At 36.2% G+C, this 19,016-nt stretch overlaps 1 protein-coding gene across 1 annotated transcript; it reads left to right on the top strand.

Annotated features, from left to right (window-relative positions):
• Positions 1-1,546: 1,546 nt before the first annotated feature.
• LOC116250581 (ribonuclease J) lies at positions 1,547-17,251 on the top strand. The gene is made up of 17 exons (XM_031624314.2): positions 1,547-1,840; positions 3,911-4,139; positions 7,482-7,605; positions 8,929-8,985; positions 9,332-9,523; positions 9,590-9,667; positions 10,230-10,412; positions 10,542-10,622; positions 10,931-10,996; positions 11,094-11,186; positions 11,857-11,982; positions 12,809-12,922; positions 13,114-13,209; positions 13,299-13,396; positions 14,240-14,688; positions 15,808-16,223; positions 16,859-17,251. Exons 1-17 carry the CDS (start codon positions 1,729-1,731, stop codon positions 16,937-16,939), a joined length of 2,595 nt encoding a protein of 864 aa, XP_031480174.1. The 5' UTR covers positions 1,547-1,728; the 3' UTR covers positions 16,940-17,251.
• Positions 17,252-19,016: the final 1,765 nt, after the last annotated feature.

Genomic DNA, 19,016 nt, shown 5'->3' with positions numbered 1-19,016 from the left:
GGTCGGGCCTAGGCTCGGGTTTCGAGTAGTTAGCCAAGCCCAGGCAAGAATCGCAAGTTGTGGCCCGACCATAGACCGACCCTTTTTGGGTCAGGCCGGGCCAGGTCCGCTCAAGGCCCAGCCTTACTCATCGCAGATGTAGATAACACCTATGCAACTTATAGATATTGCATAAGAAAGATCAATTAATTCTTAATGAAAATCAGACCCCAGGGTGGGGTTTTGATTTAAGAATTCTGATTCCGGAATTGGTTTAGACTTAAAATTTTGGGTTTCATTACGATTTCCATTTAAAAAAAAAAAAAACTATATTTCGAACTCCAAAATTCTAGCGATTCTTGTGAATCAAATGCCCCCTAATCCCTCAACCTATGTCACCATAGTGCGGGGTGCGGGTGCCAGAATGGCACATCCCAAAAAATTTAGGTGAGGCGGTGCGGTGAAAGTATTTTTTTTAATTTTTTATTTATTATATACATACCAGAATAAACATATTATTACAATGTAGTTATTAATGTATATACCGTACTTGAATAATTGTATTGCATAGGAAAATATCAAAACAACATATATTATATAAGTAATTTAATAACATGACATTTTAATTGGGCTCGGGTGTGAGTCGGAGCCACACCCATGTCCGGTGCGCACCAACTTGATGCGGACTCTGATGCAGCAGTAAAATAGAAGAGTCCGGTGACTTGGCCCTCAATGTTGTGCATGCAGACTTAAGGGTTTATTGAAACTTTGCATTTGCAACATGTACATATTCACGTAGAGGCCAGCACTCCTTTGTCAATGGAATCTTTTTGTTCTTGCATTCATACTTTTCGTGGATATTCTATATCTGGACAACAAAATTTAAGAATATTGTCTTTTATCATAGGCAAGATATTTTGCAGTTACAGAGGATGGTTTAAACTTTAAAAGGTCGGCCAATTTTAAGTAGAAACAATTTATATTTCACACATATATATATATATATATATATATATATATATATATATATATATATATATATATATATATATATATATATATATATATGCCGTCCATTTTAGCAATATTCCTTATTTTCTAATTATTTGTCACAAATCTAACTCAAGTTTGGACGCAAAATATCAAATGCTCTATCTTAAAAATAAAGATAATTTGATTCGCACATCAAATTCATAAGGAATTTAAGGACGTGGGACCAACACCCTTTTTTTGAAATTTCGCCTTATTTAAACGCCGAACAAGTGATTTCTTTAAGAAAATTTCCTTCTGTTTGATTTGGTCTCATTCAAGTAATTTTAAAGATCGTCTTATGAAGTCTTACATTTTTTTTTGTCATAAAAATTTCATTCAAACATTAGATATTCATGGTTTCATGTACATATATAATGTGCCTTTTAAAAATTGATACCAGTTAATTGGGCTTCCAATGTAAAGAATTTGCTGGCAGAGATGAAGGTCCGGTCACGACAGATTAAGGTCTAAATCGTCGCAGGGGCACAGATATTTCCGCGACGCCTATCCGTTAAGTACAAAACGAGGCGTGTCCCCATGATATTGTTATTTTTATCCCTCTATCCGTTCAAGTGCTCGCCGCTCGCGCCTTCACTCCCTCTCTCTCACAGACACACCCGAGAGTGAGCATCTTGGGCACCCTTCCTTAATCTCCGGGACTCCGATTTTTGGACTTGCACGTAACTCTTCTGGGGTTACTTTCAAGTGTTTGTGAGAATGATGAGCGCCATATCTCTTTGCCCCTGCAAATTTTATTGCACTCCCAAGCTTAATGGGGATCTCAGAAAGTCATCAGTTTCTTGTCTTCTTGGGCATTCCACAGCGAAAGGTATAGGTTCAATTTTGGCTTTTCTTGTTTTGATACATTTCGGACGTTGGTTGCTTCCTTGTGGTCTTTTTTCTCTGCCTATTTGGTTGTTGGTGCTTGGTGAGTTCATCATTCTTTGCCTGCGTTTGTTTTTTTGGCTTTGTTATTGGTCTTTTCTTTCTGCATTTGGTTGCTGGTATTCTGGAAATTCTCGACACTTTTTAGCTTAAGATGGTAGTTCGGTTGATGGCTCAAAAGCTGTGTTTCTGGATAAATGGTATGGCAGTTAGACGTTTTATCTTGCAGGAGTTGATCGGTTTTAGGTTTTGCAGTTGATGCTGGCTGCGCGGGTGTTGGGCCGTATTTACGGAGAGACGACACAGTCCCACTAGAGTAGGAAATTGTATTCTGGATGTTGAACATTTAGTTATTCGATATGAAACCACTTTCGTAGGTCCAGTTGCTGAAGCGACCTCTGGATTGATCACTACGCGACTTAGCAACATGCAAGCGATTCCCATCTTCATCTCCCTGAACGTAGGACACCACTCATTAAATCAAAATACTGTGGTCTGCAACCTCTCTGTAGAAGGCTGCAACAAACGGGTTCAGAAAGGACTTGTTCTGCCTTGCGTCCGTTGTATCTTTGTATGGTTCCTGATCTTATTCTGAATTCCATTTAGTCGTCTAATGGCAATCAAAACTTCTTTCAGGTAATTGGAGAGCGTTGTTCATACTACGACCTTTTAGTATGTAAAGTATGTAGAGAAATCTGAGTGGAAAAATTTGCTGCACAGACCAGTCTACCTGAAAATTTCCTGATACATATTCTCCCATACAACATTAGTTTCACCCAAGCTAGGGGAATCCTATCACTGTTTAGCAAGCTTATAGGATTTATAAACAAAACTTTAAATTTTGGGAAGCTCAAGATATTTTTTATTTTTCCATGTGTTCATGGTATACCTAGAATGTTTCTTCTGGAGTCATAAGTCACAGTCAACTGGCAAGTAAAGGCATGAGCAAAGAGTGGCCAATACGGTGAACTAACCGAGGTAACAGCGAAGAACATGAAGTCATGAACATCTGTGCCAATTTGTGCTGTCTCTTTGGGAGTTTGCAATCTGTATGTAGCTTTGAGTCTTTGACCAACTTAATCTGTGAATTTCCTCCTTAATCATGTAGAGTTTCAGGCTTTCAGCCAATATAATCCTTCATTCCGCTTCTTCTTCTTCTTCTTCTCTGGCTAGGTGACAGTAATGCATTACAAATTACAATCAAAATTTGTTTGACAAGTTGAAAATTTTGTAAAATTGCATGTTTATGTTTGTAAATGGAGATCCTACAAGAATCTCAATTAGCCAAATGGTCCCTTTTTTTACAAATATTCTTCAAAATTGAATGATTAATGAATTGTTGCTTTTAGCAAATAAGTGTAGAAATAAATACTGACATGAGTTGACTAGAATCCACAGATTTGGCTGGTAATTTTTCTTGCCTGTAACGGTGTCTCACTGAGATTTTAGCTCTGATCATATCCTTCTTTACATCATTTTAGATTGAATGGGTTTCTTATCAAAATTGCAAAGTGTTTCAGCAGGATTTTTCTATTTTCTTTCTTAATATGGAAAAATTTGATCTTACCGCTACTGGCCATGAAAATGCAATTTTGACCATGTTGAAAATTGATTTTTGTTAATTGTCTACTCGATGAGTGATAGAAAAAATCCACATCAAAATTTGTTATCTTCTTCAGAAGATAAAATTGCTTTTCAAAAAATTTTTAACTGTGGTTGCCCAGTATAAATAGTTTGGAGCGTTGGAAACTTGGAAAGCTGGATAGGATCATCTACGAGGTTGCGCTGTTGTCATCTATGTATGGCAATCAAATTATCTGATTTGGAGTTTATGGAAAGAAGTAGGCAAGAGTGATAATGTCTGAATTTCATGTTTCAAGTGTGGAACAAGGTGATGTTACCATTCATATTGGTTATGATGTCAAAAGTTCACCACTACCAATATCATTTAAATGCTTCTTCTTAGTTCTTCTAATAATTTTGGAATCCTAACGCATTTGTTTGCTTGCTTAAGGTGCTCGAACATCAAAACTGTCTTCCAAAAATTCTGGCAAGTTGGAGGGGGCTGGAAAAAGTATAGAGGATGCAGTCCAACGGAAAATGGAGCAATTTTATGAAGGACCAGGTGGTCCACCTTTGCGTATTCTCCCAATTGGTGGCCTGGGAGAAATTGGAATGAATTGCATGCTTGTGGGGCATTATGATCGTTATATTATGATTGATGCAGGTGTCATGTTTCCTGAGTAAGTAAAAAAAAAAATGATTTTATGTTTGTAGGTGTGAGTGCAACTCATATCCTTAAATTTTTTGCTTTCGTATTTCTCTTATATACATTTCGTAGGCCTTCCTCATGCAAACTTGTATGCTCTGTACTTGATTTCACTGGCATTTATATTCTCATTCTGGCTTGTTGGTCCTGGATTAAGAAGGGCATAGATTCATAAACTTGAGCCTTTGGATTATACGTAATGATAAAATTTTCCAACCTTGATTCTTAGTTGTGAGCTTTTTTTGCTTTCTTTGGAGAGAGAAGTTTGTTGATTCATTTTTGCTGCTGTTGTTTTGTGCATTTGGAAATGTCACGTTTTCTTCATAAGCATGTGAAAGGAAAAAGCTGAGATTGAAGGATGTTTAGTCATTGTTCATACTGGCAAAACAAACACAAAAGAGCAGGAATGGTTCACGCTAGACAAAATGGACATTAGTTTTCTGTCTCCTTCCTTACTTTCATTGGCAAACTCCTCATACCCCCTTCCACAGAGAAGTTTCTCTTGGAAATGCCACATGAGAATTCTTCTTTTCTGCTTGAGGTAATGTAATGTACAATTACCTTACATTACTTGAGGTAGTTTTTAGAGCCTAGAGGTGTAACAGTCCTATTACATCCGTTACAGGTTTGTATTTCATCTATGTTATCAAAGTTGCTTGGCACAGCCTGGCACCTAGGCATGCCTGGGCATGACTAGGTGCACTTAGGCGACTGTTTAACTAATTATGACTGTATGTATTACATGCAGTCAATATTATATAATTTATACTATATGATATATCAGATTGTCATATATAACTTAATATATATGTTAAAAAGCATGGAAAACAACTACTATATATATTAAGTTATTAATTATTATGTATTGCTCGTGACTTTGCAAGTGCTTTGTGAAAAGTTATATAACATGACTAATAGTGATATAGTCATCATATAACAACAACCATAACAGTCAATACTATATGATTTATACAGTACTTGTATATTGAAGACAAAGTGTAAAGTTACAGCATTGAATATTCCAGAAACTGAAAATCAATATAATATCTTCCGACTCAATTGTTCACTTAAATAGCCATTTTGACGTTGACGGAAGAGTAACATACTACCTTTTTGGCTTCCACAACTTAAAAATGTGCACCACACCAGTCTCCGGCTCTTTTCAATCCTTATTAAAGAGTCCCTAAAACCTTGTTGAGTTACCGAGTGTCTCTTTGACTTCTATGAACTAGGCACAGGCACACCAACACCTTGCATAGAAGTGCTGGACTTAGGTGATGCAGGTGGAGTAGCACCTAGGCATATGCCTAGGTGATGCCTCAACAACATAGTATTTTCTGATGTTTTGCATTACAACCTGTGTCATATGTTACAGGTCTGGCAGAAACTCTGGGAAGTGAACCGTAATTTTACCATTTTGGTAATAAAAATCACAAACAACTCCTATACACTCTGAAAACTTGTATTTGAGAGAGTTCCTTGTTGTTTTGAGGAAAAAAGTGGGTATATTTATGTGTAACATATTTTTCATAGGAAGACATTTTTCTTGATTATTCTGATTTTTTATTTCCTTAATATGTAAAAAAAATTACAATGTTTTATATTAACTATGTTACGGTATGTTACGCATCTAACTATTGGCCCAACTCGTAAGGGTTATGTTAAGTACCTCAGTACACTGCTTTTAACTGCATAGTTTTCAAGCCATAATAAGTGGATGAGTAGTGGTACTTATTCCCTCCCCCACCAAAACCAACTTACAAGAAATAAAAGGTTAAGAAGGGCTACTTAAAATGATCGTCACAAAGGCTGTTCTTTGTTTTTTGTCACTTAGGTTTTTTTTTTTTCAGGTATTAAACAAGAAATTTGTTTTGCTTGAGAAAGTATCGGAATTCAGAGAATGAAAAATAGAAAAATGATGAAAAATCAAGTTTTTCACTAAATTTCTTGCAGAAACATTAATCAAACCTAAAAATAGTTACTAAAACAAAAAAAAAATAGAAGTACTTGAAATTGTTTCCTAAAGAAAAGGGAAAAAAAACATAATATTTTCATTTGGTGATTTTTTAAAATACTGTGATTTTCCTCTTTTTCGTTTTTCTTTATTTTTTATTTTTTCACATTTTTCTGAAAAACTGGCAATATTAGTGACAAGGCTCTGAGTTCATGCGGGAGCTAGATGTAGGTGGCAATTAGTTGCTTGAAGCAAGATACAGTTACGTAAATAGATATTTATATGGTAGGGTTATGAATTATTACCCACCCTAATATCTTGTTGAAAATGTGTGCTGGAAAAATAGGGTTATAAGACAAATTAATTTTGCACCAGGATCTGATGTTGGTAATTGCTAATTATGGAACCTAAATAGATTTCAGTTGCAGAAATTTGTGGTGATAATGATTCTAATGAAGATCTACAATTTTTATTTCAGTAAATAGTTTTCTTAAACTAAATGACTGGTATATTGAATAAAATTTAGTGAAACATTAGTCTTTTGATTACGTTTTCAGGAAATAATAATTATATTCCATAAAGACCGTGTAAAGTGTTATCAAGTATAGGTTCTTAACTGGATCATGGCTTAGCTAATAATTCATGATGTCGGAAGACTTTGGCTCAATGGTTAGTTATATGCCCTTCAAAGCAAGCTCTCCATAATGATGATTGGTAGTTTTTTGCTTATGTACCTCCACTTAATTCTCTTCTTGTAATTTGGATGCAATAATGTCTTTACAGGAGAGATGGTGGCATCTCAAGAATGAGATTCCTACATTAACTGTTTCAGATGGCAGACTGATTGAGAAAGAGAACTTCATTTGGACAGTAGAAAAATCTAACCTGCTTGTTTCTAAATATTTTCTTGGTTGGTGTTTATTGGTTTTGGTAGACACATTCATGAAGAATCAGATCCAAATCTGTATACATTTTCTTTCTTTTAGCGAGAATGGTCAAGATCCGGGTGATAAACCTTGGTCTCTACACTAAAATAGACAAATAGGAGTTGTTTGTGACACTTCCACCAAATCAATAAGCTAGAAACTGTTTTAACATGTTTACTTGGTTATGGTGATAGTTTACTCTGCCATCTTGTTCTTGTAATTGGTAAATTCACTAATGAACTTCAAGAAGGACCAATTTCATTATTTGCTCAATATAATAGAACATCCTAATTTCTGGAGGATGGACTTGCCTCACTGGTTAAAAGTGTTTGGCGCTTCCTTGTGTTCTATCTATTCTTTTCCTTCTATTTGTTACTATGGAATATATCCTGCTGAATTGTGCTAACATCATGAAACTATTCTGATTGCACATTAGCTATGATGAACTTGGTGTTCAAAAAATAGTTCCTGATACAACATTCATAAGACGATGGAGTCATAAAATCGAAGCAGTTATCCTGACGCATGGCCATGAGGATCACATCGGTGCGTTACCTTGGGTAAATATCTCGTGCCACTTCTAATAGCGATCCAAGTAGTTATATTTCTTACTGAGGTTCATTAGGAGGACCAAACAATGCTGAAGATTTTGATTTGTATGGATCTTGGCTGGTGTTGTCTTGATTTTTTCTAGCTGTCTTTTATAACATGATGTCACCATCACAGAATCCATCTGTTTAGTTTCCTGGCTAACTGTCTGATGCTAATTCATTTGTTTGTCTCCCAGTTGCATAAATTTCGTCAAATTTTCGTAATATATGAAATTTTAGGTATGCCTTCATTAACGGTATATAGAGGTCTAGGTGTACTTGTCGAGGCAGTTTTTTTATTGTTCTGCCCAATTTTACCCTGCTGTTGAAAAACTCTCTACCCATGCACTTAGGAGAACATTATAGTGTTGCTTAAAGTCTTCCAAAAAAATTAATATTTCTTTAAAGAGGAAACAATTCTTTTTATGGTTTCCCACTTACCTATTTTTCTTCAAAACCCTTGTCCTAGATATGCAGAAAAAATTAGTATCTGGGCACATATTGCACACATAAATATCTGTGCCAGAACCAATATATGTGGGTCTGGTTTCATATACACATGTGGATAATAAATCATGTTCCGGTACAAAATATGGTTCCTCCAGCTCATTAGGCATCATATGATCCACTTTTATTTACAGGATGCCACTTTAGTGCTGCTAATTGATTCAATTTGCGGATGTAACCTTGAATCTATATCATGTAGTAATTTGAAGTTTGAACATGTCTAGGAGTAAAAATAACAAGAAAGACATTCTTACAAATTCCTTCATGTTCCAATGTTTTTTTTATCATTTGACTTAACAAATTTTGTCATGTTTAGAAATTGAGTTATTTTGTGTCCATCAAAGAGGATGGTAAATGGATAGGAAGTTAGCATTTGTTTGTGCTCTCAAACCCTGATATATTCAGTTGCAATTTTCTTCCAGGGCACAAAAAATTAATGCGTGTTTGGATGCCACCCTCATAAAAAGACGTTTTGAAAAATTGGTTTTGTGAAAAAATGACACACCTAAAACTCATTTTTTGTGAATAACCTAGGGGGGGTGGGGGTGGGGGGACCACATTATTCAATCCCTTTTGAAAACCAGGTTATCTCAAAAATGATTTTTGAGAAAATCTAGTTTTGGTGTCTTCCAAACACTACCTTAATGTTTATTAGTTAATGAATTTGGTTGCCTACAGTAGGTCGTTGAGAAGATCTAAAATCTTGCTGCACTTAAAGCTAGGTTTGGATGTTGCCCAAGTATATCATCTGCATTTTGAGAATCTTCAATTTGCTTTCCGATGCAGGTTATACCAGCTTTGGACTCCAATACACCGATATATGCTTCTTCTTTCACCATGGAGGTATGGCTCTTTAGATGGATTTAATGCAGTTTTCTGCTTCTGTTGTGCAGTTAATTGTGTATGTTTAGAGGGTGGAGCACAAATATTGTTTTGTTGTTGGAATGCAAGTGAATGATGAGTAGGTTGTTCCAGTGGGAAGTTAGTTTGGTTTATAGGCATGCCAATATTTGTGATTGTGGAAATGTTTTTCTTTGGTCCTGTGTTCTTAGACAGAATAGTCTTATGTCTTTTATAACTAAAACCCTGGCTTTCTATACCTAATATTTGTTATTCTTTAAAACTCTTATTTTGATTGGTTTCCTTCCTGGATAGAAGATGATCTGATACATTTTTTGTTTGCCACCAGCTCATCAAAAAGCGACTGAAAGAATTTGGAATTTTTCTTCCATCACGGCTTAAAACTTTTAAAACAAGGAGAAGATTTGTTGCTGGTCCATTTGAAGTTGAACCTGTTCGCGTTACACATTCCATACCTGATTGTTGTGGCTTGGTACTTCGGTGCAGTGACGGGACAATTTTTCATACTGGGGATTGGAAGGTAACTGAATATTTTGTTTAGAAATGTAACTGAGTTTGTATTGATTGACTTTTAGTATCTAAGCAGATTGATGAATCACCTTTGGATGGAAAAGTTTTTGATCGTCTAGCTTTGGAGGAACTCTCAAAAGAAGGTGTTACATTGGTAAGCTTCTTGGATCCACATTCTAACCTTCTTGATCTTCACTGTCAGGACAAGTAGAATTGCAATTAACGTTTTCAATTTAACATGATGTACTTCACACTTGTTCCAAACCTCCTCAGTAGTATTTCCTGCCGTTCCAATCATGGAATTGTTGTTTTATTAGATTAAAAGCTTGATGAACCACACTGGTTGACTTCACAAGTGCATGCAAAAAGATCTATGGATACTAAGCTGAAAAATATGATGTAATAAATAAGAACAAGAAAGTGTTTTCCGGCTTAGGAAAGTTGTACTCAAACTTGTCTAGATATAACATTATTTGGCATGGTTGGATTTTACGATGAGAAGCCAGTTTAGTTGTCGAATACTTTCTTAAAGAACAATTTTGCCATTTGTGAAAATGGGAAGTCATTGGCAGATCTACCCAAAAAATTCCGTGATCTCTGCATTTTCTTCCTTGGCTTATAAATTATCCTTATCTTCACACCAATTTCTATATGACTCTGCCATTATAGAAATGGTCACGTAAATACTACTAATAAATTTTACATGTTCTTTTTAGATGATGAGCGACTCGACCAATGTACTCTCACCTGGAAGGTCTGTAAGTGAGACTGCTGTTGCAGAATCATTACTGAGACATGTATCAGCTGCAAAAGGAAGAGTTGTTGCTACACAATTTGCATCAAACATACACCGGCTTGGAAGCTTGAAAGCTGCAGCTGATTTGACGGGTAGGAAGCTGGTAAGTCCTAATTTGTTCCCTTAATTTTCCATATTTTATGTGGTTGTATATAATGGTTTTAAGTTTCTTCTTCCCTTTTTTACTTGTATAAAATCAAGAGTATAGCTTTGGAAGTTATTATCATGACAGGTTTTTGTTGGTATGTCGCTGAGAACATACTTGGATGCAGCATTTAGGGATGGGAAGGCCCCCATTGATCCATCTACTCTGGTAAGTAATCATTTTCTCTCTAGCTCCCTTCTCATGGAAATGCACAAGTGATAGGGTCTGTTACTTTGGAGTTCCACTAGTCCCTATGTATGGATCTGTAAATTGTAGACTTGCATGGTGTAATTTATTTCCACTTCATGCAGTATCCGTAAGATCAATGTTTTCTTTGTTCCCATGGTGGGAGAAATGATTGTTCTCTTATCGTTATTTATGTTTCTCATGGTATGCTATTTCATTCTTCTGGATTATATGATCTTGGGATTGTTTTTCTTATGACATAACTTAGGCTTGAGTTTCTTTACATCTAGGTGAAAGTGGAGGACATGGATGCATATGCTCCAAAAGATTTATTGGTTGTCACAACGGGTTCTCAAGTAAGCTATGCAAATCTTGTATTAAATATGTTCCATGTCTTCTTATGCTACCTTTGCTCAAGGCACATGCATGGGTCTCAACTTTATTTTGTGTCAGGGAGAACCTCGTGCTGCATTGAATTTGGCATCCTTTGGTGGCAGCCATTCCCTCAAGTTGAACAAGGATGATGTCATCTTATACTCCGCCAAGGTACCAATCAGGAGCCAACTCATTATATGTTTAAAGCTATTTTATTTAGTGATTGCCTGCAGATATGTAGACAATCACTTGACATCACTGAGAGATCCCTTTGCACCATGAAAGTGAGCAAATGCATTCCTAATACACTGATTGGAGAGCTTGCAGAATCATACTGCTTTCGAGAAGATTTTTTCTGTGTCTTCTTCTGGCCTAAAAGGACAATTCTCTTTCTTTTGTACATCTGATGTTCCATTTCTTGTAGATAACTTCGGTTTCTGGTTCTCCACGGCATAGTTTGTCCTTCCTGGGAAAAGATTTTAGGAGTATAGATGACCTTTGGCTTGTCAAGTATCGATTCTCATATGTTTTCACTATTTTGGAAATGCCTTTTCCAATATCATCATATGATGCTTTTCTTTTTGTGTTTGTGAGCATAGGTTCAAATTTTATCTACGATAATGCTGACATCATGCAACCTTGTTCAACAAAAACAATGAATGATCTCTTCCTTATTCAGTCTAGAAATGCTTTCTAATAAAATGTGATTGAGTTCCTCCCTATGCCATGAGATTTTTTTTCTAAAAATTTTCATGATTCATGTTATTAGGCCTGCTAAGTTGAGCTCTCTTTCTTTCTCCCTCTCAACCTTTTGTTCTTTCTAACTTCAAATGCTTCCTAGGTTATTCCAGGAAATGAGACTCGAGTGATGAAGATGATGAATCGCCTTACGGACCTTGGACCCACAATCATAATGGGTAAAAATGAAGGCTTGCATACCTCTGGACATGCATATCGTGATGAATTGGTAAGATATACGTATCCATTTTAAAGGTGTAAGTTTCTATTGTTGATCAAATATATCTTATCTACTTTTATGTTGCCCTTCATTTGAGGTCTTCTTATTCAGTATTCAAAGCTGCTTCCATGATTTCAAACACACTTAAAAAGTGGTTAGGAGTATTATTTGCCTTGTATACATGTTTTAGATTGTTTCTGCTTCACATTATCAAATTACTACCTTTTTTGTGCGCGAGTGATGCCATAAATCTTTATGTTGGTCCAAGCCCTTGACATATATATGAAAGCAAGAACATATAAATAGAAAGACAAGTAGTGCAAGAAATAGGGTTTAATCTTTGTGCAGACCATTTTTGTGGTACTTAAAAATATAATCAGGTACATTAAGTTCGGGAATGTTCCAAGAGCTAGTCACATTGTAAATCATAAAAATTGGAGGAGTTGTTTAGATATGAGTATTGAGTAATGAGAGCAAGGTGTTTAATGTCATGAAGTGGACTCTTGCTTGCTACTGCTATCATATTATGCATGCACACAGAAGCATAGACATGCAGACACACACACACACATATATCAAACACACATATCATTTTTACGAGCATCTGGAACCCGTCCACTTGTATGCTTTAAGATGCTCCAAGCAGAAGATGAACCTACTTTGGATTGTAAGCTTGCAGCACTTACTAGTTACTGCTGAACACCAAAAGTCGGCCTTTAATATCTGAAAAGGCTTGGTGGAATGTACCTCAGTTGATTGCATGCACATTAAGTAAAAGCACATCTATTCTGCTGATCCCCAATTAATATACCCAATAAAAATTTTGCTGCTGTAGGAGGAGGTTCTTCGGATAGTGAAGCCTCAACATTTTCTGCCAGTACATGGAGAACTTCTGTTTCTTAAAGAGCATGAGTTACTTGGAAAATCAACAGGCATTCGGCATACAACTGTAAGTCAGAAGCTTTGACCTGTAATTATTGGCTTATTGCATATTTTTCAGTTGAAGCTACTTAATTGAGTTGCTTAGTTAGGGACTAACAATGATGGACATCATGCTTTCCAGGATAAAGGTTCTTGGTTTTAATCTTTGACGTCCTCAAGTGCAAAGGATACTGGTTATTAAGCTAAATGGTTTTGCAGGTGATAAAAAATGGTGAGATGCTTGGAGTCTCACACCTTCGTAATAGAAGAGTTCTTTCCAATGGTTTTACTTTGTTAGGAAAGGAGAATCTTGAGGTTAGTGGCATTTGCAATATTCGTTTGGATGTAATGCATGTTGATGTCACTTGATGTACAATTATAAATCTTCCAAGCAAATGTGGCAGTTGATGTACAATGATGGTGACAAAGCATTTGGAACTTCATCAGAACTCTGTGTTGATGAGAGACTTAAAATTGCATCAGATGGAATTGTAGTTGTGAGGTAACCACTTGTGCCTTTTGTAGAAGCTATTACATGTAACAAGCACATTGTTTGCCACAATTTTAGGAAAAATTTTGGTCATGATACCCATATCATATTTAATGAATGAGAGTTATTGAAGTTGTTCGACAAGTATCATATGGATGTCACTTGTGATATACTGTAAAGCTAGAATGTTCTAGATCCTGTTATGATATACCCTAGTTAGAAATTGGGTAAGATTGAATTCTTGGCTGCTTATCATTATTGACTACTTTTTGGAGTCACGAGAACTTCTTCCCTTAAACATTCATCATTTTTTTTTGGTAAGAGTAACCAAAATCTAGATAAGCACCACTTGATGCCCTTGTACAGTTAAAGCCCAATAGGCTAGTCCAGGTGAAAAAATCATGCTCGATTGATTTTGGTGCCTAGTCAAAACGTTGGCTGTATGGCAGGAATTTTTTTCTGGTCTTTTAATTATATAGCTAAAGAAAGGGTAAGTAGGGGAGGGGGATTGTGTGTCCTAGCTTTCTCTTGTATAGGTTATTAGTGAAAATTCGTGCTCTCTGCTAGGTGAATTGCAGAAAACTAAAGGAGAGAAACCTTGAAAACAGTCTGCTGAACCACGATTTCCTGTACAGAAAGGTCACTGCAATTTTTTCGCAGTGATGAATGGAAAAAGAAAAAAGGAAAATGTTTCCTGTTTCCAGCTATGAGGGAAATCATTTTTGTTGTCAAATCCTGGGCTTGCCATGCCCATTATCTGATTGAAGGTTAATTTGATGTCAATGCAAAGTCTATGTTCTAGGAAAAGGAAAAGGAGTACTGAACTCTAGTCATTTACATGCTTTGATTTTTCAGCATGGAAATTATGCGTCCCGAAAGTGTAGGAGGTGCTTTATCGCAGCCATGCATCAAAGGAAAAATAAGGATCACAACACGTTGTCTATGGCTTGATAAAGGAAAGCTTTTGGATGCACTGCATAAAGCTGCACATGTTGCATTGTCAAGTTGTCCTATAAGCTGCCCGTTGGCACACATGGAGCGCGCTGTATCTGATGTGTTGAAAAAGTTGGTTCGGAAATACAGTGGCAAAAGACCTGAAGTCATTGCAATTGCTGTAGAAAATGCAAATGCAGTTCTTGCTGAGGAGCTAAAAGCGAAGTTATCAGGGAAAGCCAAGGGTATCTTCAGTCTGTCAGCTTTGAAAAGATCAATTGACCCACATGTTACAAGGAAGAGATCCAACCACAAACAAACTGGGGATGATGTAAGCTCTTTGAGATTAGCAGAGATGGAAAATATGCAAGGTAAATTTCTCCAACCATGCTTTTGTCTTGGTTTCTAATGTTCTTCCGACATATTAAAGAAAATATGTGAAGCTGGGTAAGTTTTGAACTTCAAATACTTTTAACAGAGTCACTTAGTTTTTACATTGCTTACTAGGCCATAATTCCCTCAAGCTCAAAAATCATAGAATGATTTTCTTTGTTGCTTGCAAAAAGTTTTAGGTTTATTTGTAAGACTGATATTCACTAGCCAAAACGCAAGAGAGTGATATAACCATATATCACAATGTCAGAAATCCTGCTAATATGCAGGGAAACAAGTTTGCCAGATTCTTTGATCATGGGAGTGTTCTACAGACTACAGAGTACTTGTTTAAACCTAATACCTATCAATCAAATGGTCTCTCATGTTTTCAGCTGAAGGTAAAGGTGTCTTTTGTGTACTGGTGGTTTTCTTGTTTTTGTCAGGTTTGTAGGGAAGACATCTTTCACGGCATTGTGGTGTGGGAAATTATTTTTTAAGCAGATTATTAGATCAAAAATCAGTTACCAATTTTATGTTACAAGCATATGGCAGAAAGCATTTACACTTTGATATTCATTTTAAGGCAATGACTTGCTACTTGTGAGTTTCAATTAAAACTTCTTGGTCAGGAGCACAACAAGAGACATGATCCTATAATTGTCTTTTGCTCTGCTGATTTGGGTTTGGAATAACCTTTATTACTTTCCATCTTTTCTTCTTTTTGAAGTATTCACTAGAAGTTGATTATGCATGATAAATAAGGATAAATACATGTTAATTTTTTTATGTGTCATGAGAATCATGCTGTGCTGCCTTTGACACAGGTTATTCAACCATCAATATCTGGAGTCTGACTTTAGGGTTCTTTATCTTTTAGATTGTTCATGTTGGAAATTTATTTTGAGGGGCACAACATATTCCTTCTGCTTATGTGATGAGACTTGTAGTACATATCTTGGGTTTTTTAATGCGTTTTGGTGCAAATTGTTTAATCCTGCTTATTTAACACAGTGCCACATTTCTTCTCTTATATTTGTTATAGTGTATAAATATAGTCTTCCAATGAAAACTTATTTTCTGTTTCTTTGTAAATTTGAAAACCTTGAATGCCGAAGAGGTTGGTGGTGCAAGCATGTATTTAGATAGTACATCCTGTGGAGACCCATTAGAGGGAGAGAGTTTCAGTGATTCTCTTGAAGTACCTGGGCCACTTGAATCTGCAAGAAATGAAAATGGCAGCATGCCAGAAGAATATTTGAGGAGAGATGAAAGTTCGGGAAGTAGTACAAGCAAATCAGGGGTAGCAGATCTTCAACCAACATCACCTACACGTGGAAAGCGGAACAAATGGAAGCCGGAAGAAATAACAAAGCTAATAAAAATGCGTAGCGACATGGATAGCCAATTCCAATCTGTTCGGTCCAGAATGGTTCTTTGGGAAGAGATATCTGAAAAAATGCTAGATCATGGAATAAATCGTAGTCCTGCTCAGTGCAAATCTCTTTGGACATCTCTTGTTCTAAAATATGAGGTATTTTCTACTTCTCCTAAATGATGCATTTTTTGATATTTAATTTAAAATTATTTTTTTAATCTATGTTCAGCAAGCATTTTGAAAACATGCATAATGGAACATGCGAATTCCATGAAATTAGGAATATAGTTTTTTTTTTAAATATTTAATTCACAAATGACTACTGTCAATTTATACATAAATATGTTTCATAAAATTCTATAGTTTCCTTAGGTGCAACACAGCTTTGAAGCAAAGATGCAGCCTTTGGAAAAAATTAGACATGAAATAGAAATAGAGAAAATATGACACGACTGCATAACGTATGACATGATTGCATCTCCATCTGTCAGTTCATGTGTCATTTCATGTTGCCTAAATGGCATCCATGACATATGTACTCTTCAAAATGGTGTACTTTTATCTATTTGCCATCCTCTAGGTAGATGGTATCCATCGTCGCTTACCACTAATATTATATAAAAGCAACTCCAAATTTAATGTTGTGTGCTTGTAAGGTGTTAAAATTGTTTATGGAACCGTAATCTTGAAGCCTTTTCATATTTTTCTGTTCTATTTGCTATATGTAACCTTGCTTCACTTTGGTTATTCCTCTTCAAATTTATTGTTTCCTATCCCTTTTCTTAACGTAGGAACACAAAAACGGCACAAAGAGCAAGAAAGACTGGCCTTACTTTGATGAAATGGATCAACTGCTTTCTGTTGGGAAGTGAGCTCCGAGTTTATTTCTCCTGAAAGCATCATCAGACGGGCCCAGAAAAAATTTCGGCACCAGAGACGACTGCATTCTCCAACGTCCAAATTGGTGGCAAACATTGCTTGACTATTCTCCTTGGAAACCAAAATCCGAATTTGCTGGTGCTGGTGCTGGTCTGGTCATTCATGCAATGGTGATCGGCGATCGAGGGTCACGGAAATGGAAATTGTAAAATGGGTGTCGATTTGTATAACTCTTTTAACACATTTTATCCTGGTGGATTGTCAATCATTGTTTTGGTTGTCATGACATTAGTTGATTCTCTCTCCCTCTTTCTCTCTTTCTCTCTCTCTCTCTCTCTCTCTCTCTCTCTCTCTCTCACGCACACACACACACACACACATGCTCACTCTTAGACAATCACCTTCTTTAGCATTCACCATTCATTGGAAGAGAGGATCCTTAGGGCTGTTTGGCATAGCATTCACCATTCATTGGAAGAGAGGATCCTTAGGGCTGTTTGGCAACAGTAGTAGTATTATGTTATTGTTTTATGTATCTTTCAAAATATTGCAATCTCACTGAACACTTTTTAAAGTATTGAATGAATCTAATCAATTTTTGGGTTAGATGCATGAGATAGTAGCATCTCAAACGACCCCTATCCTATTACTTCAAGTACTCTTCCAGCTTGAGTGATGCTCCTCGCATCTACCTGTTAGCATTGAGGGCCTGGTGGCCAAGGCTCCAAGTCCCTTTTCTCAAAACTAGCTTCAGCACTTCTTTGCCATCCACCCTAACCAATAAACCGTTTTCTTGCAATATCAACCCATTGACCGCATAGTTGTAATCCATGCCTCTTCATCGAGCCACAGCTGAAACAAGCTATGGCAGTCCATTAGAATGGCGTCTTCATCTATTCTACAAGTCATTGGAGATCACCGGAGATGGTTTACCATCAAACCTTCAAATCTCTAAGGAGGAGTCGGAGAGGTCATCAGACCCTTTTTGGGTAGCATCAGGTAGAACTACTGCCATGACAACAAACAACCATTGGGGTCAACAAGGGCAAAAGCTTTGATTCATCAGCAGGATGGTAGCCCTCATCTTTAGCCGACGATTGGTCTTCTTCCACGAAATTGACACTATCTTATATTGTTTTTCTAGTTAAACGAACACACTCCTGTCTCTGGTGAATAAATTTTCGTTTACTAGATGAAAAGAAATAGTCTAACAAAATGAACATTATATGTAAATATAAATTTTCTTTATATATATATATATGTGGTCCTAATGTTAATTTTGCTGACTTGAGTGCTTACTATGACAGTTGAGTAGTGAAATATGCCCGACATGGGAAGCGCATGAAATGTACTTGAAGGATGCAGACGGTTTAACATTTGTTTTTTCTGAAGGACAATGACCATTCTGAAACAGGCGTCAAAACTCTAGGCCCAGGGGGCCGTTGTCCGAAACATCAACTTCTTCGTGAAGCTGAACGACGCTTAGGCTTTGAAGCAGACATGTTAGCGACAGGGTTTTCAGAACGCAGAGCCTGAAACCTAAATGTCTCAATCCTCCACAAGTGTATTCTCTTAATTAATACTCCATCCCACTCGACCAAGATTTCGTTTCAAGGTTAATAATTTACCAACTTTTCTATATAAAACACCATTAAGACGAAGTCGACGTATTTTAAATTGGCTATGTTGGCTTGTCAAAAGTCAAGTACTGTTATACTAAACTCATGAAAGCTAATCTAGCTAGTAAAAACAAAGAAAAAACAAAATCTAGGTATATAGAGTGAGCAAATAATGACTCCGACTATCTAGAGTCACCCAACTATTTAGACATGGCTGTTCATATGAAAACAGATGAATGGTTGAGAAAAAAAAAAGTGTAAAATAAAAATATTTATCATCTTTTTGTCTTTGCTTTTCTTTTATCTGTTCATCACGTTGGATGACAGTTCTAACTAAATGACTTAGTTAACTTTGAAAAGCCATAATCACAGTGCAATATTATAATATATATAGGTTTTTGTTTGTAAATGGTTGGTTTCCTATTATCATGATAGATCAAGAAAACAAGGT

The sequence above is a fragment of the Nymphaea colorata genome, chromosome 3, assembly GCF_008831285.2.
Source record: "Nymphaea colorata isolate Beijing-Zhang1983 chromosome 3, ASM883128v2, whole genome shotgun sequence".
NCBI classification, from domain to species: Eukaryota; Viridiplantae; Streptophyta; class Magnoliopsida; order Nymphaeales; family Nymphaeaceae; genus Nymphaea; species Nymphaea colorata.
The sequence above is the reverse complement of the archived record's forward strand: the minus strand, read 5'-3'. Positions and strand labels throughout refer to the sequence as shown.

What these genes read in the sequence shown, in the direction of transcription:
- LOC116250581 (XM_031624314.2), top strand. Translation starts at nt 1,729, where the DNA reads ATGATGAGCGCCATATCTCTTTGCCCCTGCAAATTTTATTGCACTCCC. An exon ending in CAAAAGAAGGTGTTACATTG is followed by an intron (nt 9,668 to 10,229) that starts GTAAGCTTCTTG and finishes TGTTCTTTTTAG; the next exon opens with ATGATGAGCGACTCGACCAA. An exon ending in CTCTTGTTCTAAAATATGAG is followed by an intron (nt 16,224 to 16,858) that starts GTATTTTCTACT and finishes TTCTTAACGTAG; the next exon opens with GAACACAAAAACGGCACAAA.